Genomic DNA, 27,736 nt, shown 5'->3' with positions numbered 1-27,736 from the left:
TGTTACTTGTAACACCTATCCTGAATAGAGAGAACTAATGCACTGGAATCATAGAGATTAAGTCCTTAATATTTTTACAGTGCTTTGAACATGCAGAGTGCTGTACGAATAATAATTCCATTGCTGAATTCTTACAGCTGTAGAACACAGTTCAGGAAGGTGCTAAATACTGTGGCACTGATCCAATAATGCGCTTGAGGATGTATTTTGCTTCAAAAGCAATGTGAAATCCTATTGACTGGAAATCTGTAACAGGTGCGTGGCCTGCAGGTTGCTTAGTTGTGTGGCAAAGAGCTCTCTGGTATTCCCAGGAGCTTTTAGCAGGAACAGCTTTCTGCCTGGGGCAGCAAAGCTTGTTGTGTAGTTTTATATAGAATGAGTGATCCTATGGGCGAAATGGGGAGAGAAAAAGATTTTTCTTTAGGAGGTTTTTTGAGGAGTTATCTAATGTCAAGTATGTAGTAGTTTTGAGTAGGAAAAAAAAGATTTTTTTGAATTTCCCCTCTTCAGAACATGCAATTCATTTCTGCAAGAAGAATCCTGATACCTAAGGAATGCTCAGCTTGCTCTTCTGAATTAAACACTGGTTATATTTTGAGATGGATTGCCACAAAGGATAAAATGAGCCACACTGGTTTGCTGATTCTCCTGTCCTGTGAATCTTTTATCCAAACCTCTGCAGACTTGTTTTTGGAATAGCAATGGCATTTGCTTTTCATAGGTATTGAGACTTTCTCACCTATTAACTTAATTTATAGAAATTCAGCATGCGTTTCATTCGAGGGCATGCATTCATGTGAAGAAATGCTAAGATATATTTAATCAAACTTCATAAAGTATCCTGAATTAATATTTAAAAAAATCTAGAATTTAAGAGATTTCTGACGTTGCTGGAGCATGTATTAAATAGTTGCTAAGTATTTAAAAACACGATATCAAAACATGCTTGTAGAAATAATTAATAGATGATGAAACGCTATATGCATATATGTACATATGGAGATTCTCCTTTAGTAAGGCCTATGTTTGTATATTAGGCCTTGTTCTAGCAATAGACCATACATGAGCAAGTAATGTGGTCATACGGAGCATTATTAAGTGGCTGCTCATGAAATGGAGCAGAATACCTTCTTAGGAAGGATCTGTGTTGTGAACTACTTGATCAGCTACACTGATGCAACGCTGATACCTTCTGTTATGACTATAACAAATGATGGCACTTAGGATGGTGCCTAGGCTTTTCTTATTCTGTGCCAATGTTTCATTTTTTTTCCCCAAAGATCATGTGATTTTCTCATTTGTCCACTAGCCATTTTACTTCCAACAGGAGAACAGCACATCAAGTTTTCACATAAATGACTTTTTTCCATGAGAGAAAGCATAACAAAACTAGATTTTAAGCTTATATTGTTTTGTAACTATGTTCTGCTCGCTAAGTGGGATACTGCAAATGTATTTTTACATTTTAATGTAAAACAATTTTCATATTAATTTTTTCTGTTGATCATATTGCTCTATACAGTTAAACTCTACAACCATTTTTCTCTATCGTATGTACTTTTTTTAACAATAGAAGAGCTTGCACAGGATATTTATGACTGCAGTCTTTATGAATTTGTATTTACACAGCTGATTGAAAGAAATATATTTATGTATTCTATTATATGAATATATATGTGTGTGGGTATGTGTATGTATGTGTGTATATATATGTGTGTGTGTGTATGTGTGCATATATATATATACACACATATATATATATGTTTGTGTCTCCTAGCTTCCTCTTACACAAACTACAAGATGTATAATAGTTTTCTTCTCCATGGAAATCCCCATCTGACAAACTTCTGTTTACAATGCGGAGAACGTGATAGTGAAGGTGGTCATTGCTTTGAGTCATTTTCATTTCTATTGAATGCTATATATTCATTAAAACAATGGAGGTATGAGAAAGAAGATGGCATGCTCTCTGATTTTTTTTTTTTTAATTCTTTAAACATTATGGAAATTTTAGTAAATCTAGAAAATTACCTAAAGTCATTGGCAGAGGAGGCAGGTGAAACCAGGTATTTCATATTGAATTACTTGCTGGCATAAAGACAATTAACTTTGATAAGAAATTAATCTTTCTTTACTGGTTGGATAATAGAGAAGATGCTGACTATATTCTCTAATTTTGCACCTTGTTTCCTGTGTGCAATTGATCCAGTCTCAGAAGCAAAATAGCCAGTTAGTGCTGGCAGCTTAGCTGTAGTGCTCCACTGGCACAGCTGTATTGGTGAGATTCGTAGGCATCCTATCTTGTCTCCAACACCAAAGAAATAGATAGGAAAAAGAAATATCTGACTGAACGTATTTATTTCATTTGGGATAGGGTGTATTTGTGGGTGTGAAGGTCTGTCATACTGTCAGCCTGGAAGGAGCATGATAAATGTCAAGAGTTTTTCTGCTGTTAATAAGATTCAAACTGATCCATGAGAATGAAAACCCATAGAAGTAGATAGTGTGCTGTTATCTGATGGAGTTTTTATGTCCATGTTCATTTTCTTTTTTTAGCGGAAAAAGTTTTGGCAGGCAACTCCACCCATAAGCCTAGCAGCTTTTCACTTAAGCAGAGAAACCTTGACTTTTAATCCATATGCGATGCTGTTTAGTTGTGTTTATTCAGAAAAAGTACAGAAATAAGATGGTTTTTGATTTGCTGCCCTCTGGTGGTTTAGTATGTTGGTTGGGTTACGTTTTTCACAAGCATACTGAATGAATAGGTAGATAGAAGGACTGCCCACTTGGACAGCATTTACGTAAGGTTTGGATGTTCTTTGTAGGTGCTCCAAATCATTAGCTTATCTTTGCACTCCTCTGCCTCATGTTTGTCTTATTTCTATTTAAGAAGGGCAAAAGATTTTCTGAGGTAAATCAGACACACCCACACATGTATGGTATATCTAGATAAAAGTGTATTCTCATATGTGTTTGTGTGTATATATACCTGATATTTCTGTACTATAGGCTTCGGTTCTTCATCGCTGCTTACTAATTTGATTTTTGTACTTGATTATCTACAAGCTTCCTCTTCACAATTGTCATGTATTTACAGTATTCTTTGGGTGTGTGTGCATTGCACTTAAATGTGTTATATTTTGAAGCAATCATTGAGGAATCTAGTTTGTAATGCCTACCCTGCCACACTTTTGTTTTCTTGAGAGCTTGGCCGTTCAAAAGATTCACACTCGCAAAGAAGTTCTCACTTCTATGGGGGAAAAAATAAAGGGTCTAAGATTTCTCATTTACAGTAACTCTGATCTAGTGACTTCAGCTGAGCCATGCCAATTTGCAACCACCGATGTCCTGTTTTAGTAATTTTTTTTTCCTCATGAATTCAGTGTTGGACTCCTTGTCCTTCCCCCCAGCTCCACCAAGAAAAATAATTGTAATCGATAGTCATTTTGGAGATCTCTCACGGAGAAAAAATGACTTAGTTGCTGGATTCTTCACAAAGAAAAGGATTGGCATTGCTTGCCTCCATAGACTTATGAAAAGTAAACCTAACAATTAACTCTATCTTTTAATAAATAAATAAATGTTTTAAGTCATCTTGATTGCTCATCTCATGTTTTGAAGAGAAGCATGCAGTTGTTTGGGGAGCTATGAGATAAAAACTATCTGTTTTTCTTTCTTTACCCAAACTTCAAACTATTCCTATTCACATAGGTCCACACACAAACTTGTAACAAGATGAAATTCCTTTTACTTGAGTCTCTCTCCATCACTGAAGTAAATTGATATTTCAGATCTTTGGGGTTTTTTAAGAGATGCATATACATAAAAATAGGCAGTTGCTAGACTAACCTGAACAAAAAGGTGCCATGGGAGAGGATTCTGAATTTCCATGTGAAGTTTTCATTCTGTTCCCCTCCATTCTGCATGTATATAGCTAAGACTGGAAACAGTTTAATAATTACTACGCTCTATATCTTTTCCAATGAGAAATACAGATATGTCAAAGAAAATGTATCCTTATCTGAATATGTAAGAGAAATGATTGAATTGTGATCACAAGCACTAAATAGGAAGCAAAATACTCTTCCTTGTTTTACAGTGTTCTGTATGTAGCCTTGGGAACTTCGTTTCTTTGCTGTGTGCCTCCTTCCCCTGTGTTTAAGATGGCAAAAACATGAGAGCACTGCCCTACTTCATGGACATTAAAAATACATTGTATAATACAATAAAAGCAGTAGGGAATTTTGATCCAGTGTTTACAGAAGGTATTTACGTAGTTCCCATCGATTAGAAATATGGTTAGTGTGTTTGTTTTTCCATTTGGTTATATTTAAAGAATTAACTGTAAGTTACTGAGGAGTATAAAGGAGAATGCTTCATAACAAGGATGTCTTCCAAGTGTAAAATCCATGGATTATCCTATAGCAAACTTTTGTTCGTGATGCTGTTGATTATATTAAATTATTTTGCTGGGCCAGTCTTCTCTATTGCTTAAATATGTCAGCCTTTTCCTCATAACGGCTGGCGCATTCCTGTGGAAAAGTTTTCCTGATTCCTGCCAGTATTATACTTGGCACATGCCAATACTCATTCTTCATTTTCATCATGACTGATTGCATTCACAATTTAAAGCAAAGAAGGCAAAAGAAAGCCTGCTTGGGTTGTTGCTAGTAGGAGGTGAATAAATGGATATATTGAGCTGAAGACACTGATGGTAGCTGGAACACATATGTCAGCACTGAGATAAAAAGAAAAAAAACCTCTCGGTCCCTTCCAGATGGACTAGCAGGAATGGATTGTGTGAAATGGGTTGGAAATAAAAGGGTAGGAGATGGGCATCCCCAGAGACCCGTACTTCCCTTATATATTCCCTTTTACTGTTTGTGTCCCAAAACAGCACATCCAGTTTCTATGTTTTATCAAGGTTTATGCTGATGAGGAAGTGCAAGCTGTAAATTCTACAGGAGCTGATCACAGTTTGTAAACACAGAAGCAGCAGAAAGTTTATTTTGTGCTCATTGGCGCCAATTCAGAAGAAAGCAAAAGTGACTACACTACAGACTTTTCTTGCTTCCCTCAGTAATGAGGAATGACGTGTGCTATTTGAAAGACCTCCTCTATGACTGTGTAGAGGCTGTAATTTATATAGTGCAAGATAAATGGAAAAAACAAAGCACCTGCCATTGCAAATGCATGCACATATCTGAAAACAGACTTCAGTGGCTAAGGCCTTACACAGTGATCTCTGTCCCTCAGGCTGTTTGCAACCTTATCCAGGCTGTTCAGGTCAATGGGACTAATTTAGCAATTCCCTTTAGAGCTGGAGCTATAGTTTAAAATTCAAAGAATCTTTACACGTTTTCATTTCTTTCCCTTGCCATGCTTAATCTTAGTTCCCTCTCTCTTAATCCACAGTGGCTCTGGCAATTTACAGCAGCACTTTGTAGCTGCTGGAGAGGGAATAGATGCCTCTGTCATATTGGTAATGATATTTTATGTGTTTGGCTTTGTGCGGATGGCTCTAGGCCTGTATTACTTAACTGCTCTGATTCTAGAAGGCCAAACTGGAAGCTGCTGATGCTAGTGCGTAGTGGACAGCATCTGGTTTTGGTCTTAAAAGTTTTGGTTCTCAAACGGATTATATTCCTTTAAGGCAAGCAGCAGTCCTGCCGGGTGGGGAAGCTGCTCAGGGAAAGGGTTTGCACCTGCAGGTGACAGGGCTGCTGCCCTGCGAGGGGCTGCAGGGGGAGCAGGGCCTGGCAGCCTGGCATCCGAGCTGGAGGAAAGGGCTTCCTGGGCGTTAGAGAGGCAACCGGACCGCGTTTGCCACAACCGCTAGTGTCGCGAATCCTTCCTTGGGAACCAGGACCCCTCTGTGAGGACTCGCTCAGGCGGCGGAGGGTCTGGGGAAGAAAACCTCCTGTTCTCATCTTTTCTGCGATCGTTGATTGAAATCTTTTTTTTTTTATTTAAAAATGGAATTATCCTATGTGGTGTTTTAGATGGCAAATGTCAGATTTTATTTATCTGAGGCCTTTTGAGGAACGGTTATAAAAGATGGCGTGGGCAAACCTTGATAAGCACTGACTTATTCAGGAACCTTTTTTTAAGCTGTTAGAAGTCAGAACAGTGAAAAGGCAAATATTTGGAGCATTGAAGGGAGAGGTTCAGCAATAGTAATTCACAAAATCAGGATAAATAATGAAAGTTATTCTTCTGGGGGGTCGGGAAGCAAGGACATTTCTATGTGCATAAATATTTATAATGGAATGAATATCTGTGTTTTTAATTTTTACTAGATTTCATTACTTTATTTTATTCTTTTACAGCTTCCTAATTGTGCTGATATGCCTTATATTCAGTGTGCTTTCTACAATTGAACAGTATGCAGCTCTGGCTACAGGGACGTTATTTTGGATGGTATGTATGTGGACGTTAATATGATTGATGTATATTTATTCTTAATGTGTAAAATCCGATTTCCTGAACTAGTATCATATCAGGCGGTATATTCTTTATGGCCTAATTCACAAGAGGCTTCTTTCTACTTTTTCCTAATGAAACTTAAAGCTAAAGAAACCCAGACAGTACAAAGCAGTACAAAAACACAGGCGGGAACACTCTTACATGGTGTACACTGAGGGTGTCTGCATTTTGTCCAACACACACAACTGTTCTAGTTAAGCTTGAATCCCATACTGCTCAGGTTATTGTTCAGCCGTGCTGAAGACCAGATACCTGACTTTAGAAGACAAAGTAGGTGGAAGCCCTTTCCTTGGAGGGACTTAGATCTAGCCTTCTTTCACAAGTGGAAAACTTGCATGTTTTCATTGACTTTAGAGTTAAGTCAACTTGTTCTACCCATGTTATGCATGGAGAGAATTTAGTTATCCTGTGTTCATGGTTCATTAGTGCTGCTATAGGTACGTATCAAGAAATATTCAGAGTGCTGTTGTCCTGCCAGTTAAGATTTTATATTCATGAACCTTAGTTTAGAAGACTGAGAAGCAGGATTTTAAACATACAAAAACACTAAATATCTTGTACCTCAGTGGTGCAGTACTCTCTGCTAACTGTTGTATGTTCTGTACTTGTAAGTAAATGACTATTATTTTCTAAAGAAAATGTTGTTTATATAGAGAAAATGCTAATTAGCAATTGAAATGTTTATTCAAAACAGTTCCTTCATCAGTGTACCAGTAAATATTATTAACATAAAAAAGTTCACTCAAAACCCCCAACATTTACCAGTTATCAAATTTATCAAGTTATCTAGCTATATGTTAAGATTTTTGTACCTAACTTGAATACAGTAAGAATAAGAGTATAAATTTAGTGTCAACTGCTCTGTATTTCTAGGCAATGTGTTTGCATGCCACCTAAGTGCGCTATTATAGCTAGTAACCAGCTAAGGGAGTGCATACGTATTATTTCTGCATCCAGTGCCTCTTTTGTTTTGTGGTTGTGGGATTTTTTTTCTTAACAGATTTAAGAGTTTTTAAAAATAATTTGACAATTTCTGTGATGAATTACAGTTGCAACAGTATCACTAAAAACATTCATCTTTACTTTGTATTTGACAATACAGCACAATATTTTACATGGGCACCACGCTATGTTGTTTCAGCGGGGAAAAATTCTAATAACAAAATAACCAGTAGTGTGTGTGTGTTTTTTTTAATCCATGAAATCATGGAATGCATTATGTGTGTTCAAGGCAGGTACTGTATTATCTTTCTTCTAAGCAGTATTCCTGTTCTATATGATGAGAAAAGCTATGGTTAATTTTTAACATTTTAATCCTGCTATTATTGTTTCTTGGGAATTCAGCAGTTGTGTATGTTTATTCAGCACTGGCATGTTCAGATTGCCTTTTCTTTAAGGATTAAATTTGGAAGGTCTTAGGTTCTATAAAATATAGCCAAGCGCCTGTTTATATATGAACAGGCAGTATAAAATCAGCAATTTCCACATGTCAGGGATATAGCTCATGTATAAAGGGGTTGTGGTGTATGGGATTTAGCCTAGCAAATTAAAGTAAGTACAGTTAAGAAAAGTATTCTGCATGTGTTCATGTTTTTAACAGAATCAGCTCTGAGAAGGTTTGCAACATGCACTTGGGCCGCAGATGCAATGTATTGGCCTACGTTTATATTCCAGTATATCAGAAGAGCTAGATCAAAAGTTAGCTGTTAAAATCCGTAAAATTACTGTGCAAAATTGAGTGTGGCTTCAGCATTGATTTGGCCTACCTGTATGTAGAGATTTTCTGTTTAATTCTATGGTATGTAACTGCTATCAACTAGTGAATTATGTGGTGTTAGCATTGAATTGAGTTACAGAAAAATTTGATATATGTTAACCCCAGATAAATACTGTACATTGATCGGTAGGATGTAATAAGTGGTCTGCAGTTGGTCTGCAGAAGGATATAATGCAGTGTTTTCACTGAAGACTGAAACATGTAATGGTCTTGAAGAAATTCAGAGAGTTGGCAGGGGTGTACTGGGCTAAAACATTAAATTGAGCACCATACTCTCTGCTTTGTCCAGTTTTGGTGGGACTGTGTAGTACCTTGCAGCACAAATATAAATGTCAGAATCTGCTTTCTATTAGTTTCAACCCCGTAAAATCTCCTCTTCTGTTCTTATTTTAAGATTTTACTTTCATTCTAATGTATCATTACAACCTGTCAAAATTAGATGTACCTAAATTCTTTGGAGAGGTTCATCACAGACAACGGGTTGAAGGGAAACCTTAGAAATGCAAACAGAGAAGTAGAGGAATGTGTGTAACAACATACAGTGATTTAAAAAAAAAAAGCCGTGCAAGCTTCTGACCCAAGGGGTCATGCAAGGAGACTTGTGTCCTTAGCACTCCTAAGAGTGCTTAGGAGAGCACTCTTCCTACTGTTTTGCAGTAGAATTCGTTCCTATTTTGTGTTTTAGAGGGATTTCTAGGTATACTACAATAACAATAATTATGCCATAATAATAACTATACCGTAATAATAATTTTAATTTGGAGGCACAGACGATGAAAGTAGGTAACATTGCCTTAGGTGAACAAAGAAGTGCAAAGTTAATTTACAAACTAGTGCTGATAAGAGAGAGACCGCAAAGGCCAGCAATGTAGAAACAACCTATCAGCAGGAGCATAGCAATCTGAAAGAAGCCTTTTCTGCTTGGCTTTAACTGGGACAGTGAAAGGGAGGTAACCTTAAGCCTGAGTGAACCCTGAGGAACTTGAGGCTTATGAGGTCTCAAGTCATTCCATGAAACTTGAGTTACACTGCCTGAGTGCGTGTTCTGTGAGATTAAAATAATTTTAAAAGTAACGCTTAGAGACTTCTAACTTTTTCTGAAAAAAGCCCCACAGAGCAGGCCTGATTAGATAAGCTTATTGCATGGGCACTGTAAATCTGATTTATCGTGAAAGTGAGGCGGAATAGCTATAATAGCATACATATGTGTTTCTGTTATCTGTAAACTAGAATGGTCACAGAGTCCTCGCTGTAGTCCGCTTATGAACTGCATGGTGTTGAGCTGCACGTTAGGAACAGCGCAGAACCTGTTCCTCCTGGCTGAATAGCTGTTCAAAGAGGGCCCTTGAAAACACTCACCATCAGGAGCTGTACTCCTTTATTTCCTCCATGTAGCTGAGGTCTTTTGCTCAAACCCCGTGAAAGATCTAAACATCTATGCAACCTCAGGAGATAGTCTTTGAAACCAACGGGAGTAATCAGAGGTTTAAAGTTACAGATCTGCATAAGCTGAGTGTGCCCCTTTTCGTGAACAAAGCCTTCATGTTTCAGTAATGTAGTCACACAAAATGTAACAACTATTTGAAAATAATTCAGGCTTAAAAAGGCCATTGAGGTTTATAATTAATATATGTGTTTCATACTATTTTTTTGCTCTGAAGCTGGTTATGTTATTACCGTATCATGTCTGACTACCGAAGTAGGAAACCGAAGAAGTTACATTGTTGTTGGTAATTTATGTATTTTATAATGCAGCTATTTTTCGTAACAACAAAAAACAGTGCAGTCTTGCCACTGGCAAAATAGACAAAGGAAAGTTTCAGTGTGTGTTCCAAGTGGTACTGCAGTTTTAAACAAAAACCTTACAATTAGCTGTTGAATCTTTCTGTGCTTGTCACTACACTTCACAAGGCAAAGAGCCTTGATGAAAGCTATACCTAAATGCAGTTGTAACGGGAGATTAGGAGAGAATTGGCCTTTTGTTAGTTTCGAGAATGCAGTGAAAGCTGTTTAAATTTGCATGTGTTTATTTTATCTTTTTTTCACTAGGTGGTGCTGTTGGAGGGTTTTGACTCCAGTTACTCGTTGGCACTTACCCAGCATGAGCTGGAGTCTGAGCCAAGACTGTGAAAGGATCATCATTTTGAAGGGTATATGTACACTTGGCCCATGTAAAATAGTGTTGCGGGAGAGCTTTTGCCATGACTCATAAAGAGAATGTGGTGTATCTGTGTAAAAATTGATTTTGAGACTACAATATTTAAACTATGGAAAAAAGTAATTCAGAGATGTATGTTCCCAGAGAGGCCATATTTTTCTTTTATTTTCATAAGCAAGGATTTTATGGTGCCAGAACACAGCAGAATGCTGTTATCTCAGCGTGATCTAAGAAAATCCAAGTGCTGGATCCAAGGGGATTAAATATTCTGCTGAACCAAGGGATATTTAGTGTGCCTGAAAAAGCTATTTTCTTGTAGGCATCTCATTTCAGTATAGATTCCAACAAAAAAAAATGTAAGGGCATGTTTTTATGATGAAAGTATAAGCTCCTTTCAGCTTTTTGTTTTCAGAGTTCCTTTTCCACTTTGGGCTCTAGCTTACTGAAGAGGTTAAACAATTCTAAAAACATATTAAAGACCATCAGTCAGGATAAAAAGCAGTATTTCTAGCTGGTTAATATTAGTGATATTGGCATTGAAATTAAGAGAAGATGACACAGAAGCTGGCCTTAATAGAAATTTAGATTTTATTTCCTGTGTTAACATAAGCTTTTGTTTGAATATGGCCTGGCTTTTCGTTTGCTTGTTTGCTGTTTGGAGTGTTGCGGAGTGTGTTTGAGAGAGAGAAAGAGAGAGAAATATTTACAGCTTTCAAGTCTAAAGACAGTCTTCACAGAAACCAGAATGATCCTCGCATTATTTTTGTGATCATCTTCCCTCATTGAGAAGGCTGAGACAGAGACTTACAAGATGGACATTGGGGCTTGTTTTCACTTTCATTCTTTTGAAAAATTAAGTGAGAGTAATAACTGTCAAAGATGCCTGAGCGATAGCTCTGCAGATTACTGCATTCTCTCTAAAGAACAGCTGCAGTTCAGAAAGTGAAAGATTTTCCTTTGCTCTCTGAGCAATGTCCCTTAGTGTGACCCAGAATGAGGTCAGTTGATGTAGCAGATGTTTGTGTGATGGACTTGTGCCCTTTAGTCCTTTTTTGCTCCGCTGGGCCTGCAGATAGACATGTCCATCATATTGTTAACTGCAGTATTTCCTTTCTGTCCCTCAGGTGATAGCTGAAGTTGAGAATCCCAGCTTTCAATTAAAGCAAAAAAGTTGTTTTTCTGTCTGTTTTAGTTTGTAGTAAAAAAGTTAAGGTAAATGATTTGAAGGCTCAGGAGACAGGAACAGAAATGGAAATCCTTTCTGTCACCCCTTAATTAGATCTTCTATGGTTAGTAGCTTGAACAAGGAGCTTCCTCTGAACACAGGTATTTCTCGTTGCCCTTCGGTCTGGGCTTCTGGTGTCTGTAGCTGAGCTGTGCTGGCAGATAATGTGAATGCTTCTGATCTGCTTCATTGCAAAATCAGCTGGGCTGGGTGAATCACTGCTGGTAGTAACTTCTTAAATTGTTCCAGCTGTTCACAAAGCAATCCCTTGTCTGCTCCCCTGGTCTGCACAGGAAAATTGTATGTTCAATATAAAATGTGGTATTAAAGGGGCTTAATTAATTTGGTTCAGAAGACTCCGTGAACATTCTTTCAGTTCAGTTCTACTTATGTCCATTCTGAACAAGTTCGAGAAATCCAAATAAGATACTTTAAAAGTTAAAACAAGATTATCTGTTAGACAGCTAAAGCAATTTAATGAAAGGGGTTTAAAAACAAAGCCAAACCGTTGTTATTGTTTGGTATAGATGAGGTCTAAGCTGAAGAGCAATGCCAATAAGAAAGGAAGATGAGATATGGAAGGGAAGTATGTTAAAACCAGTAAAGAAAAGATGACCTATTTTTTTCTTTGAGGTATGCTAAAAAATGTAACACCTTTGGAGGAGAGGTATAGGTCTCTGTTAAATCTGCAGGGGGCAGCATTGGACCACGCTGACAAGGCTCCCATTTGGGGTGGCTGGATTCAGAACCTAGAAGGTGGTGTGGTGTAGATAAAAATATTCTTTGGAAGAAGCTAACTATTAATAAATAATAAAAAAAATTCACATGGGTTTGGGGAATTTTATATGAGTAATAAACAAAAATAATTCTCCTGAGGAAGAGGGGTGGAAGAGAAAGGCTGTGTAAATGTTGCTGCCAGAAACAGCTCTGGCCACTTTGTGATTGTAGCCACAAAATTCACGTTATTTGGCCTACTTGATATTTTTCATCATGTAGTGGATGGCTTTTAGGAAGATTAGAGAACAACTAAAGTTTTCAGTGGACAAGCATTTCAGACCTGGGCAAGCATTTGCACAAAGGAGAAAGAAAGCAATACTAAACTTACTAACACACGAGATATCCAGTGTGCTTATGTGCTTCCAGATATGCTCTTGTGTCATCGTAGGTGCTTCCTCCTTCGGTGAGGAACAAAGCTGGTTTGGTTAAACTTCTCTAAAGTTACCACCAAACAAGATTTTTAGAAGTGTATGGTAAGAATATGCAGTGATTTTACAGAAAATATATCTCTTTCAATATATATTGTCCCTATTTACTGTACAAGGTTGGATGCATTTTTTCTAGCAGATTCAAAATGTTCTGGGTTTGGGGTCTAATTTTAGTTTGCTGCTCTGGAGTGTGGATTTACTGAAGACAGGCTTTGATGCAGAAAATTGATTACCTCCGTTTCTGCCTTTTGTAAGAATCATAACAATGTACTTGGAGCTCTGTGATGAGGCGTCCTAACACCCATCATTTAAAAACAAAAGGTCGTTTAATGTTCAGTAGTAGAATACCATGAAGGAGCAGTATACAGAGGGAAGTCCCACATTTCAGAACCATTTTATTTATATCTCTTTATAGGCAACTTCACTCTACATAGCTTATATGCATGTTGTTGAATTAAGGACAAATTTTATTATCCTTTATCTATATTATGGAGCAATTTGTTCTGCAATGAAGCTGCTATGAGTAAAAGAATCAGAATTTGACATTTACCTAATACACTGGGGTTAGATGACTGTGAAACACTGAGCGTTTACTGGGACTCGGCCTGAAAACTGAGACTGGCTCTGGAAAGAGGGACCTTCCTCAGTTTGCTGTGGAACTGGTGATAGATTGCAGGCTAGTGTAAACCAAAGATGATAGACTGGTGCCATCTGCAGGCTACTTGGTAGCCTACATGAGCTGATGTAGTGAGCTCCCTTACTGGGAATAAAAACCTGAAATTAACAGTGCCTGAATTATCCTTTTGGTCTGAGCAAACCTGTCCAACATTTCATATATAAACTACAGTAGCATGATAGTATTGGGAAAACATTGCTTTTATGTTATATGTAATGTAGACAAATGGGAGAGATGTATGTTGCAGAGCTGTCAATAATTCACTTGTTTCTCAAGACCGTGTGATTACCCTTATAAAGCCACATGTATCCATTTCTTAATTTTTGTAATATAGCTGCGCTCCAATAAATTCTGTTGCAAGGTGTGTCTTAAAAAGGCCAGCACTAAAAAATTTGTTTTATTCACTGTTACATCTTGTGCTTGCTTTTGCAGAGCATTCTGCTATATGGTTATAGTTGGACTAGGCTTTTCTGGGGTTTAAATCCATGTCACGCTTTGAGTATTTGCTGGGTAACTGAAACAAACATGGTAAACATAGTTTCTTTGAAATTATACTTATTCTTCTCTATTTCACTTTTTAATAAGCAAGAGGAATAATACAAATTCCACCTTGGGAAAAAAGTTTAAGATCATGAAATGTTGGTGCATGGTAGAGCCAAGTAGTGAAAAGAAGGATTTTTAAATTTAGGATTTATCTGGATTAGTGTGTAATGTTTGCAGTGACAGGTGTTTCCTTTATGCCTTGCCCAAATGTCTGGAAAGTAGTTTGTCATTAAGTGCTACATTCAGTGTGTATCTCAATTTCAGTATAACTGGAGGGTCTATGGCTTTGTTAGGTCCTTGTTTTCACATCTGACCTCAGCCAGCTGGAGTCTATTGTTTTAAGCGTAATGTAACAGCTGACATAACATAACGGATGTCAAGCTGAAAAGCTGAAACGGTGCAGTGAACTGAGGCAGAGAGAGGGGAAAAGGAGATATTGAAGAGGGAGGGAAAGGGGCAAAACTAGCATCATGATTCAAAGTGGAAGGTTGCTGGCTTGTATTCCCTGGGGGAATTAGCTAGGAAATAATGGGATGAGTCTGTTGAAGTTCTATTTGCAATTGATTACATATGATAGACTACTGAGACAGGTTTGAGTTTGCCAGCTGTCACTAGCTGGTGGTTCTTGAATTGCTTTAAGTGGCCCTTAGTAGGCAAAACTGGAATAAACCCTGCAGGTGGGGTGTAATTGCAGAACAGCAGTGAGTACCAATGACTTACAAGAAAGGAGGTTCCAGGAGTTACTGGAGAGAGAATAACTTAGACAAATGGAATGCATGGAGAATTGTATTTAGAAATGTTATATTAAGTGATTTTAATTAACTGGCTGAAAATCAAAACCAACTGGACTTCTTGGTGGCTTTCATTTCCTTGGCAGTTGCTGAAGTTTCTATGAGTTCTTTTTTTCTTTTTCTTTTTTTTTTTTTTTAATGCTTCATTATTTTATTTCTTGACTTCCTAGTTTGATATTAGGAAAGTAGATCTTAGCATTAATTACTAACTGGTCTCAGAGGGAGAATACATAAATGAAAATTAGTTAGAAACTTGCTACAGCCACGCACAGAAAGAGAACAAGTGGGTACAGAGATTACTGTTATTTCTTCATTTGTGTATGTAGAGAAGCATCAATAAGTATTTCTATTTTCAGCAAAGATTAAAAAAAGATACTTCTAGCTGTATTTCACTTCTACTGAGTAGAACCTCTGGCAACTCCACCATGTTGAGAGTTTGTTCTACAATTTTAAATTCCATACTTAAAAAAAAAAAAAAAGGACTATATGTGCAGTTTTTCTGTATATGTGTATAGGCAACCAAATTGGGTCCTACATTTATAAGTGAAGTTTTTATGACTTGAAACTTGCAATTATGCAGTGTATTTAACTTTGTGTATATGAGTAGTCATAATGACTTCAGTGGAGCTTCCTGTGCACATAAATATTAACAGGATCAGGGCGTATTTGGAAAGGTTTCTTGAACAGTGTCTGCTTGTACTTAGGAATAACCTAGGAAGCATGAGGGCTTGATTTATGTAAGTATAAACTGTGTGTATCTCACATTTGGCCATGAGTACTGATGTTTTCAATCTATTTTTATCTAATTTATTTTATTTTGGTAGCACAAAAAATGTTGTGGTGACTGAGGCAGTGTGAGACTTGCCTTGCACAAAGAGTTTCTAGGTCTGTTCCTGTGGTAATAGGGGCCCCAGTCCTGTTTTATCTCTGTAATCAGAAAGGAGTTGTGCAAGAAAGTCCATCAGAGCTGTTGATTTGGTGGGGAGTAATATGTAGCATGGGCATTTACACTCTATCTCAAATTGCAAATTCAAATAATTTTGTTGTAGAGCTTAGAACTAGGTGTTTGTACCAAGCTGCTGGGCAAATCTTGATAGCCTGGATTGCTGCTGCATGCTGTATCTTCTGTTCCATGTTCCTGACCATGTCTGCCACCTTTGCTGCAAACAAGAACATAGCTGGGATGTCCCCATGGCTCAGTGGTGACAACTTCAGAGGCTGTGCAACAGAGTAAGTTCTGTAGGTTTCTGTGAGTTGTCCCTAGGGACCAGCCGTTGAGACAGATGACTTGAAGCTTTTGCACTCCCCCGCTATGCCAGTTGTTCATTGATTTCAGGAACCTGTACCATAATGTGTTATTTACATCAGGTATTTCCACTGAGCTCATCGAACACTGGAATATTTGTAAGATCGCATGATTCAAGAATAGGTAGCAGCTCTCAGAAAACAGCAGAACTTTAAAGAGAAGAACTCTTAAGAAAATAAACACAAAGCCTATTCTCACATCCAGTCTGTGAAAGAAAGTGATGTACTTCCTCACTCTGTTGGTTTCCCTTATGCGAGTGACTCTGGCTGTCTAGTGTACAACGCTGAAGTACCCAGAGGATGTCTAGCAGCTGACAGTGAATCCATGGGGAGCTTGAATTTTCAGGTGGGCCTAATTAGCATTTAACTGAGAAAAGTTAATGGTTCTTAAAAACTACAGGCAGCTGTGGATACAGTAGCTCTAGTGGTTTTTCTTTTAGTGGTAGTCTTAACACTAGTCATTCAAGTAGTGAATGTGATCAGTATCTCTTGTAACAGATACAGCAGTACTGAAGTAGTGTGAAAGATCTTTTAATGTAGGTCTGAGCTGGCAAACTCTGGAAGCAAAGGTGGGGGGGGGGGGAACCTCCAGTCCTTTGCTTAGGTTTCTTTTAGTTTTGTTTGTTGTTTCCACCTACATCCTCTTATTTGAAACCTGGTTTTTTATTTTTTTTCTTCAGCATCCCTTCAATATCCTTATTAAGGTACCTTCCAGAAGCACCCCCTTTTTCGTTGTTATTGTTTCTGTCAGCTTAGCAGGATACCTTGACACCCGGAATAGATGCAAGAGAAGTTGATACACTTGATGCTTTTCCCTCTGCAGCTGTGCCACAGGTAAAGGTGAGAAAGGATGTCTGCTGTACAGGGAGTCTGTCTACTCTACACAGTTTCTGCAGTAAAGTCTATACAACATATTTTGAATACTGTTTTGGCCACAACATTGCTAAACAATTTTAAATCAGAACACGTGCAGTTGACGATTGACCTTCATTTGGCCTGAAGGCAGGGAGCTTGACACTTACCTTCTAGGAGCTGTTCCAAGTCATTGATTTAGTATATGAAACTCAGAATGAGTTATACATAGTAGCTGGGACTGGGAAAAAGGGAGGAGAGAAAATTAAATATTTACTCATCTTATTTTTGTAATGCCTTACAAACATGAACATACTTAACCTAGAAGCATTCCTGGGAGGTGAGTATTAGTGGTTCTGCAAGTAAAATTGGGTGACCCATAGGTTTTCCCCCTAACTTGGCTACATGAGACTTGAAACCTTCAGGGAATGTAGGCTGCACTTTTAGGAAAGGTTTCAGCCTATATAAACTGGCACTGCCACCCAAAGAAATGGTCCTGCTGCTCCATTCCTTGTGCCAATACAAGCATTTCTGCTGCTGTGTTGTAAACTGGCTTGCAGAACCCAGATAGGCTCAAACTAACCTTTTTCTTGGCCAGATGAGATTGCTGCTTTTGGCAGCAGTGCTGGCTTAAAGTATTTGTGGAGCTGTAATGTAAGATTTCTTAGCTTTTGATAGTTAAAAGCAAGATGGAAACTTTATCTACAACACAATTTGCAAGCATACTCGTGCTATCCTTCTGAGAAAGGATGTTACTGCTGTTTACGTTACAGTCCATCTGAAGGGCCCTGCCTGTAAGATTAAGTACAGTGCCTAGTGGAGTGGAGGCTGGTGCACTCAAAGGGACACTCCTGAGGCACTTGCAGACTTTGCAACCTAAACAGGCAAAGTGATGAAAAGGTGAGCAGAAGGAAGTATGAAAAGCCTCTTTACAGGGAAAGAACCAAACTTACCAAAAAGTCCTAGTCTTTGCTTGCTGCAAGTGCTCAGATTCTGTGATGGGCTTCAGCAGTCATAATAATGAAAGAAAGAAATCTTTTTAATTTCTTGTCTCATATTTTTTTAACTTAGATCCTGTAGCTTTGAAACTTTTTTTATATGAAAGCTGGGATTTGGGCCCTTATTTCACACATTTAGCTCTGTTTGTACCTCTTTTGTATGGATTTGACTACATATTAACCATTAATCATGCATTTTATGTTGACTTTGCATCTGTTTTGCTGAAGGAGAACTCAGCCTTGAGAGCTGATAATAGCTGATATCACTGTAATCCAGGTCCAGTTATAGAACTTGAATTGGCAGCTAGGCTACATCTGCAAAAGCTGTTTTGTTCAAGCTAAGCTAGAATACACAGTTTGTAGGTAGAGGTGCAAGAGCATGTGTCTCTGGAGAAGCTTATGGAGTAATCGCCTGCTCGCTGCTACCCCTCAGGAGGATCTTACTGTGCCCAGAACTCGATTGTTCTGCATTTGCTTTTCTAGTTTGCTGCAGTGCCTAGTTGACCAGGAAAGTTTAATTTACAATCAGAAATAGTTCAAATGAATTTAACTGGCTACACTTTAGAGGGCAAAGAGCATTTCCACAACTGATTACTGTTGCTCAGCTTTGTGGGTGGTAATCTCCAAGATGAGAGGTGCAGTAATGACGAGCTGGGTATGGTAATATTTTAAATCTCTGTTACTGTCTTTGAAATGTTTATGAGCACATGGTGCATGTGTCAGTATAGCCTAGTCATATAGGGTATAATTGTACTATTAGGTCACCATTTTTATTAATAGAACACTAGGCACATTTGGGTTTGAATTAGCAACTGTTTTGATTAAGAACAAAAGACCTGCCAACAAAAAAAACTCCACATCTCTAAACAGAGTACCAGTATCAAATATGTGTGTAGACTAGCCCTGAGATACCAGCCAGATCTATAAATTTCTAGCATGGATATATAAAAAGCAGCTTGGACATAAGTGTGATTTTTTTCAGATATTATGACATGCGTTTTCATACTTGGACAATGTTGCATCGTAGGATCCACCACATTAATGAAATGTTTAAATATTTAACCACTGTGAGCTCTATGCCTTATTGCAGTAAACAAAGAGTTTAAAAAGATAATAATAATAATAATAATAAAAAAAGAATCTTCCTATATGCCAAAATCTGAACTGGGAGTTTAGTGAGTTGCTATCTCACCTGCAAGGAAAAACTGTAAGAAAATTAAGTGCAGTATCCTGGCTGTACTGAAGTCTGTGTCAAAATTTCCACTGCTATGAATGGGACCAATATTTAGGCAATGGAGGACTGACCCTATAATGCAGAGTAAGGAGAAATTTCTTGTACAAACAAGCCTTAGAGATTAGCAGAGTCTCTCATTCTTACGGTAGACAAAATAAAGAATTTGAAGCTGACTAAAATGAAGAGGCATGCCCCTGTTTTCAGATACAGGCCAACCCTTGGAGGTTCACCATGAAAGTATTGGTCTTTAATCTGCCTCTCAAGAATTAAATCCCCTGTTTGTATTCTCAGCAAACTGCCTGTATCCCAGTGTGAACATTGCAGATGCTTATACTGTATGTACTGTCCACTTCAAGGGAGTAAGAGTGGGTGCTGTCAAAATACATTGTGATATTGTGGTAACAAGCATAGGGAATAGATCTGGGACCTTACAGCCCTTGAAAACAGAACGAAGTTTGCAAACATAATCAAAATGAATAATGCTTTGTAAACAAAACTCTTTATTTCAATAGCAATTTTTATAAAACTGGGAAACTGCACGTAAGAATGATGGAAAATTGTTTTCAAGTAGTACAGCTGTAGAATGGAATTTCCTTTTCTTTTTAAATTGTGTATGTCAGGTTAATGGCCAGTGAGAGTCAGAGGTGAAAAAGCTCAGCTGTACATCACATTACACAAAAATGCATACCATCACCATTCTGTGAAAAGATAAATCCCAAAACAAATAGGCAGCTTGTCACTCTTTACTTTTTCAAGGTCAACAAACTGTGGCTCTGAAATGTCAGTGTGTAAGAGAAAGCTGCTTGAAGAATTGATTCTACTTTTGGAAATCAACTGAACTTTAGGTTCTAACTGTAGGGACACAAGGGACCGTTAGGTTTCGCTTCCCCAGTTTCATTTGTTCCTTAGCTTTTATGGAGAGTTTTTTCTCTTTTTTGAAATCAAATCATGTCCTTTTTGATATACTGACCTTTATGATCTGTATCTAAATTGCTAATTTAGCTAGCTGCTATTTAAAAAGAAGAAAGTAGTGTTAGCAAATATATAGGATAATTCTTGTTTTTTGGGTGCCGTTTCACTACAGTGTTATTTGTACTTTTTGCTAGGGAGAAGGAATGACTTCTAATTCAGCCTGATATCCTCTGGGAATCTTAAATCTTCGTTAAGTAGAGTCAGGTAACAGAGACCTAGCTTTTAATGTCATCTTAACATAAGAAATCCTCATCTCTGTAGTTCTTGTAGACGTCCCCGAAATGTGTAGGTTATTGTTGCTGGCATCTGGTGTGACGATCATCTGGACAGTAGCAAATGAGAAGTGAGAGATTGTGTTGCTATGCCTGGTTAAGCATAGACTGGTGTAAAAAGTGCAGGACAGCATCTTGAACAGTCTTAATATTAGATAACTGTTTGTTACAGAGAAAGCAAGGAGACCAGCTCCAGAAACATCTCTTCTACCAGATGAGTAATTTCTCAGTCTGAGAGTCTGAGTAGTCTGCTCCTTTAAACAACTGTCTTTCTCTTTGTTCTTGATTTTTTTTTTTTTTTTGTGAGGCATTAACAAAATTGCTATTAAGTATTTCTTTTTTCTTGATACTTAAAGAAAATGTCGAGCTAGAGTATTTCTGTTATAAAACCTGTTGCTTTAGAGAGGTGGAGCAAGACAAGGAGGAGGCTGTCAGTGAAACTGTTTGTGTGAAGGTGTAAGAGGTGGAGGAAGAAATGTGAAGTGGTTTTGGATTATGGCTGAAAGGCATGATCAGGTACTTTGTGACATTTCTGGTTTTCTCTGTCCCTTCTTGGAACAATGACTTCTTTCGTACTGTAGCTCCTTGATGAACTTCCTGTCATTCCTTCCCCTGTCTTGAACTTAAAATGATTATCAACTGAAGCCATTCACCAGGATTGGGGAATTTAAACACACAAAGACCTAATGTATACTAAAATTTGGAGGGCTTTTGCCCTTTGAGAGTTGAGTGACTTGCATTGCTGTTCTGAAAGTGCATTGAGGCTTTCATGCCCGATACCAGTTTGCTTGCTTTGTGCCCAGTGCCCGTCATCTACAATGGAAGAGGGATGTAATAGAGATCCCTATAGCTTGCCCTATGCGTGGTAGTAGGGAACATGCTTTTATTCTCTTATGGCTTCCTTGGATTTGTGCTGCCCACAGGCCGCGGCATTCTGTAGCACCAGACCAGTGCAGAAATGCCTGTTGGGTCAGAGCTGCGTATAGATATTGCTGCTTAAGGGTCAGAACAAACCCGGGGCGCCAAAGAGACAACTACTAGAGCTCTTTTGAATTAAAATATCTTTCAATCGTTTTTATATACATATTAGTTTAGACATTTATCCCAAGAGGCTTTAGGATCGAGAGAAATGTGAACGTTTTAAATGTAGGAATGAAAATTAGGTTTTAATCTAGTGTGGGGCATCCTTTAAGAACACTACTCTTTCTTGTTTGTTCTTAATCTTCGATGTGAGGCTGAAAACAAGCAAAATCTTGGAAAGGGTTTTTTTTTCTTTTTTTTTTTTTTTTCATTTGTTTTGGTTCTTGCTAAGATAACATTATGTGTCATGGTACTAGGAGGAAAAACAAATGGTATCTGACTGACCAGCATAGAAGTACAAAGAGGGCTTTTTATTTGTAATCTCTTAGTTATTTCTTCATTGCAATTCATGAGCACAGGAAATCAATAATTTTCAATTGCTTTGATAAAGTATTATTAGGTCAAAAACAAGGAGCCCGTTAGCAAACAAGCTTACTGTAATGTTCACAGCTGTAAGGCTAAAGTTTCAAAGCAATGTGCTTTTTACTTCGATTTATTTATTGTCAGTAGCTTGTCAGGCCTTTGTTTGAATTAGGAGCCATTGTGGGAAGCCAGAAATAGAACTTTATGTAATATGATCTGTCTGTCACTTAGTATCCATTCTCTGACAGTGATGCTAACACATTCAGACTTTAGCATCTGGACCTTGCACTTGAGTTTTCATCCTCTAGGTAGGTTCTAATGTTTCAGTGCTTCCATGTAGCTCCTTCCCAGCTATTTCCCATCTGTGTATGACTGTCCCACTTCCCTAGGGGTCACTCACCAGTGCCACCTATGTCACCAGACAGGCCTTTTCCCAAGAGAAATTTTTTCCAATTGTATCACTTGTTAATCTGTAGTAGACTATTGAATTCATTGTCTCCTATTCAGAAACCAGAAAATGCATAATAAAGCAGAAAGTTGTGGATTAATTCTTGAGTGTGTCTCTGGGATCAACATACAGCTTTTTATTTCATGGGTTGATTCTAAAACTGTGGTACTTTAGTCTCCTTAACTTTTTATAAAATGAAGGCTAACATTTCCATGGGACAACAAGATGTGATTTTGGAAGAATTAAGAATGAGCATTAGAGATGGACTCTAACTGCGTTTTCAAGCTCTCTGACAGAATTGTTTTCTTAAAACAAAAAGAAACAAACAAAAAAAAAGAAGTAGAATATGCTACACATTTTCCAAGTTTGCAACCCATCTTCTACATCTTCTAATATCTTAATGGCAGTCAGGCTTTCCTGGGAATGTACTTTCCTGCTTTCATAACTGGGGAAGACCTTGCAAGAGTGCAGGTGAGTTGCTCTTTGAGAAAGAAAAATTCACAGATCTCTACCACAGACTTCCTGCAAATTTCCAAGAATGGGCTACTGTGGTTGCTGCGGCAATTTCATATGCTATTTGTGTTTCTTGAGAGTTGGTTGTGAATGAGGGCCCCTTTGTGCTTTGGGCCCAAACATAATGTGGAAACTTAAATACTGAAGAATAAAAGCGGTAAGTGGACTTGACTGAAGGAAAATCTTTCCCGAATTTGTGCTCTGTTTTGTAGGTAGCAACGTACATGTAAACACTTGTGATAAGTCTAAACCATCAGACAAATAGGGTAGATTTTCTCTTACACTTCCCCTGCATTTTCTACAGTGAATTGGCTTCTTGTTTTCTTTGGTATTAATTTACATGTCAGAGAACTGGATTAAGGCAGTGTGGAGAAAGCTCAGCCCAGAGCAGTACCTCTTCAGTCTCCTGAGCAAGTAGCGGGGAGGCAGTGAAACTTCCCTCAAAACATCTGGTTCTGCTGATCTATGCCAGTACATTCACCCCTGAGGGAAGATGACTGACTGCTGGGGTGAGGCCAGATGAAAAGGAAGGTGCAGGAAACGGAAACAGTGGTGAAAAAGGATGCCAGAAATTTAAAATATAGCAGTTGCGTCGATCCAGTGGTCTAGTCCCTGTTTGTGGAATAAATTTCATGAAAGATGCACTTGTTTATGTTAGTCTGTGATGTGCAGGTCTAGACTAACTGGCATATTTTAAAAAGTTGAGAAAAAATGGAAAAAAAACATTTTGCTTGCACTTTTTGCTTTAAGGTAATTTAGTCTAAAAATCTTTGAAGTAAAAATAAACATTCTGTTTTAAGTAGCTGAAGGAATTTATTATGTTTGCAAAGGCCTTTGCTCTTAGCACTATGGTTTGAAGAGATTTGTTTTTCTGTAGAAAGAAAAAAAAATAGCAAGTTTACATTTGACTCCTTGACTGCCAGGATTCCTCTTTGGTGCAAAGGTGCAAAGCAGGATTATACAAAACACTGTATTGAAATGACTGTATACAAAGGAGAGAGGCGCTGTTATTGGGATGATTTGGAGCAGCTACAATAAAGTCTTCCTTTCAATGGCTGCTTTCAAGAATGATGGGTCGTATTTGTTTTGATTTCCTTCCTGTAGCGCTGCTCTTAGAGTTGGTGCTAACAGTGATCTGGATGTCAACACTGTTTAGAGAGGTTGCCCTCAAGGACCTAAATAAAAAACTACTACTGCATATTGGAGACTATCCCTGAAATTCTCGTGTGTGTCTATCTCCAATCTCAAATCTGGAACATGTTTTTAAGTTTTGAAATGTCCAGTGATCCTGCACTGTGACTTTTGCATTCATCTGGTGTATCTTATTCAAGTATTGGGGACAGATTTATTATGTGGGATGGAAACCCTGCAAAACAAGACAGCCCTTGAAGCTGGACAAAAGGTAGCATTTTCAGCTACATTTTGCTTTGATCTTGTCTCTCTCCTCCCCAGCTGCACTATCAATATGTGTGGGTCATACCTGGAAATATTTTTGTAAGCCCAAAATGCTAGTGCCTGCAGTACTATTGTTAAGCTTTATGATATACAATTTCAATTTCAAACTGTATTTATACAGTAAAATACAAGTATAAATAAAAATATATAATTTATAACATGATTTATAAATAAAACAGAGTTATATAAAGTTATACGTTTTACTTATAATTCAGAATTGTGAGCTAGATGCTAGCTCCCTCTTCTTACCTACCTGGAATTTTACATTCACGTTTGATATTTCTCTGTTATGTTTATCAGTGAATTTGAGCTCAAGCTGTGACCTTTCATGTAATCAGTTGTGGTGTCCTAAGATGTATCACTACTATCTGATTGAGAGTAATGCTGGTGAAAATTCAGAGTAAAGGAATATGTTGATGTCTTTCTACACAATAAACGTGTAAAAAGATTTTCCTATTAAGTAATTATTTCCAACTAACGTTAATATTTGCCCTTCCATTTAAATACATAAGCACAGACTAGACTGAGTAGCTGTGAATGTGCTTTGTTAAATCACGTGATTCTTATTCTGCAGTCATGTTAGCGTACTCTATATTTCAGAAAGAGCAGTTAAGAACAATTGAAAAGGTTGGCTGTATTGAGATGTTTATTTTAAGCAATATGCCAAAACCAATGACTTATCAAATGAAAAATGATGACAATTAATTACTTATTGGTTATTATGGAAAAATCAGTAGGCACCTTAACATGTGAGAATGTGATTCTGATGAACAGATAAAGGCACCACATTAAAAATAAAATAAAATAACCCTTCAAAAAGGAAAGAAAAAAAAGGAAAGGTCTGTATACATGACAGTATTTTGCTTGCTTATGTTATTAAAGCTTGACTTCATTCTTTGAATGTAAAGCTATATTTAAAAATGGCATTCTTCTGGCATCTGCCCAATTGTGTTCTTCAGAACTCTTTACTATAGCTAAAATAAGCAGCAGTAGTAGTAGTTTAACTACAGCACTGTGAAAGCAAAATTGCTGTAATGCGTTGATCGCATATCATCGAAAAATGAACTGTTATGAAGCTTCCTGAGTAACACACATTTAACTTTTATCGTGCTGTAGCGTGTGGCATTTTATGGATCAAAACAGGTGAATTTTTGAAGTTATTTTTTAAAATTAATTATCTTTCTGTTTCAGAAATTGGTAGGATTAATCAAGAATTAAAGTTGTACAATGTGCATTTCTTTTAGTATATGGAATGTAGAAATACATTTTGCAATAAATACATTATATCGTTCCATAATCTCAAATCATTACTATAAGGATCAGAATAACAGAAATAATGCTTTTGTCTAACCTGTTGTATGTATATTGAATCAAATTGCTTGTTCTTCTTCAGACAGGGATTTCAGTATTTTTGGTAGTGTTGATACAGTTTTGAGTACCTGTGCATTGTAACTTAGCGGAGGGAAGCATGAGGAAATAAGACTGCTGTCCTAATGCAGAGACTTTTAATACTTGCTTCTAAAAGGCATAGTGAGCACATATAAGACTTGAGAGTGAAATACTCAGAGAGGAGGAGGGAAGGGGAGTAATATGAGCCAAGCTCTATGAGACCAGTTCTGCTGAATGTAGTATAAGCACCTGCAAAAGTTCACCTAGCTGTCCACTGTGGGGGCTTTGTTCCCACGCAGATGTGATAGTCATCTACAGTGGCTTCTTTGCTGTTGCAGTTGTTCTTAGTCTGGATCATTAATTCAAATTTCTGTTGGCCTCAGATTAACTTAATACACTAGAATGAGAACTTTATGGCCTACTGAAGAGCTGGCATGCACTGACTTCTTTTATCCCTGCTGTGGGACTGGTAACATCTGGCAAAACCTGAGTACATCCACCTCACTCAGCTCTAGCAAAGCATGCTGGTGCGCTTGCTCTCTCTCTCTCTCTCTCTCTCTTTTTGTAGCTTATCAGAACCTGAGTGTTGCTTTTGCATGAGGCTAGAATATTGAAAACACGCTGTCTAACCTGAGACTGAGATGTGCAAGTTAGGGTCTGAGTTTGTTTCAGGAGATGTTCCTCTCCTGCACTGATTTATAGATGGAGTCATGGGTTCCTCTGCTAAGTGTGTAAAGTGAGGAGGGATGAAGACACATCTAATTGCACTTCTGAAATTGAAGTATAAGCTTCTAAAGGCATCAATGCATAGGCGTAGGTGAGCCTTGCTGATCTGGGTGAAGAGATGAGAGTTGAGAGCTGTCCTATCACTTCCATCTTTCTGTCACAGGTTATGCTTAAGCAATCTAACTTTCCCTTAAAGTATGAAAGTTTTGCTCCTATTACTTCTATTGCTTTGGACAATATGATGTGGGTTACTAAATCACGGAATTGGTTGTGAAGACTTTCTCTTGACTTGCAATGCATACTGGTTGCCATTTTGTACTGGTGTTTTTTTTTTTTTTTTTTTATGAACTAAAGCTGTTGTGCCGTAGCCAAGCTGTTGTGGTGATGCATCCTTTGATTTCATGTTCCTGTACCTCTTTGGGAGAGCTCTTAAGCCTGTTCTCTAATTTTAAAAAAAGTGCTTGCTTATGTTTTCTAAGCATGGGAAAGCAAGAAAATATGATACCTCATTGTGTTTTGTTGGATGCAGTTGTGTTTTATTAAAAATAGAGTTTTGTACTGCTGTTGCAGTACAATGTTTATGTTGTACAGTTTGAAAGAATGACAGGGCTGTTCACGCTATAATATGATAAAAATTTTTCATCGTGATATTCTTCCAGCAAAGTCATTTTAAAAGCAGAAAAATCATCTCTTTGCTTCTTTGGAATACAAGCGCCCAGGCCATCTCTGGAAAGACTGTCTGGTATTCTTCAGAGTTTAAGTGAACTTCTCCAAAAATGGGAAGCCAGCTCTGTGTGCTTTGTTGGAGCATGGTTGTATCCAGGTGTTCCTTAAAGCTGTTACTAGCATGATACAGTCTTCTCTCACTTTTTTATTCCTGTATATTTTATCAGAGCATAAGTGATCTTTAGACTCGAGCATGCATAAGCCTTTGCCGTGGCAAGGCTGTAATGGTGAGTAACTGGATAGAATAAACCATCTCACCAGGAGCTAGAAATTGCCATGTAGATAAGGTCTAGGGAAGTTGAGATTAACTGAAGAAAGCAATAAGTGGTAATCTTCCGGGAGATCTCAAAGGAAATCCAATCACACTGGGTAATTCAAGGAGGAGAAACTAATTTTCACTGATATAGCTTGCCCAGCTTTTACTTTTCCTAGATTTTTCCATACCATTATTATAGTCTGTAGTTGCAGTGCTGGGAAAACGTAAACTGTTCCTCTTACTAATGGCTAAAGACCATCTGTGGTTCTTTCTATGAAAGTTTTCA

General features: G+C 37.7%; 1 protein-coding gene across 2 annotated transcripts in view; it reads left to right on the top strand.

Annotated features, from left to right (window-relative positions):
- KCNQ1 (potassium voltage-gated channel subfamily Q member 1) overlaps nt 1–27,736 on the top strand; it is a 373,582-nt gene that overhangs the window by 49,595 nt on the left and 296,251 nt on the right. For both annotated transcript variants that reach the window (XM_062576714.1, XM_062576713.1), the window contains exon 2: nt 6,330–6,420. In XM_062576714.1, the coding sequence (XP_062432698.1) occupies nt 6,330–6,420 (91 nt within the window). The remainder of the gene's footprint in view (nt 1–6,329; nt 6,421–27,736) is intronic.

Source organism: Rhea pennata, chromosome 5 (genome assembly GCF_028389875.1).
Source record: "Rhea pennata isolate bPtePen1 chromosome 5, bPtePen1.pri, whole genome shotgun sequence".
In the NCBI taxonomy this organism is placed as follows: domain Eukaryota; kingdom Metazoa; phylum Chordata; class Aves; order Rheiformes; family Rheidae; genus Rhea; species Rhea pennata.
Note: the sequence above shows the minus strand (reverse complement) of the source record. Positions and strands in the feature narration are given on the sequence as shown.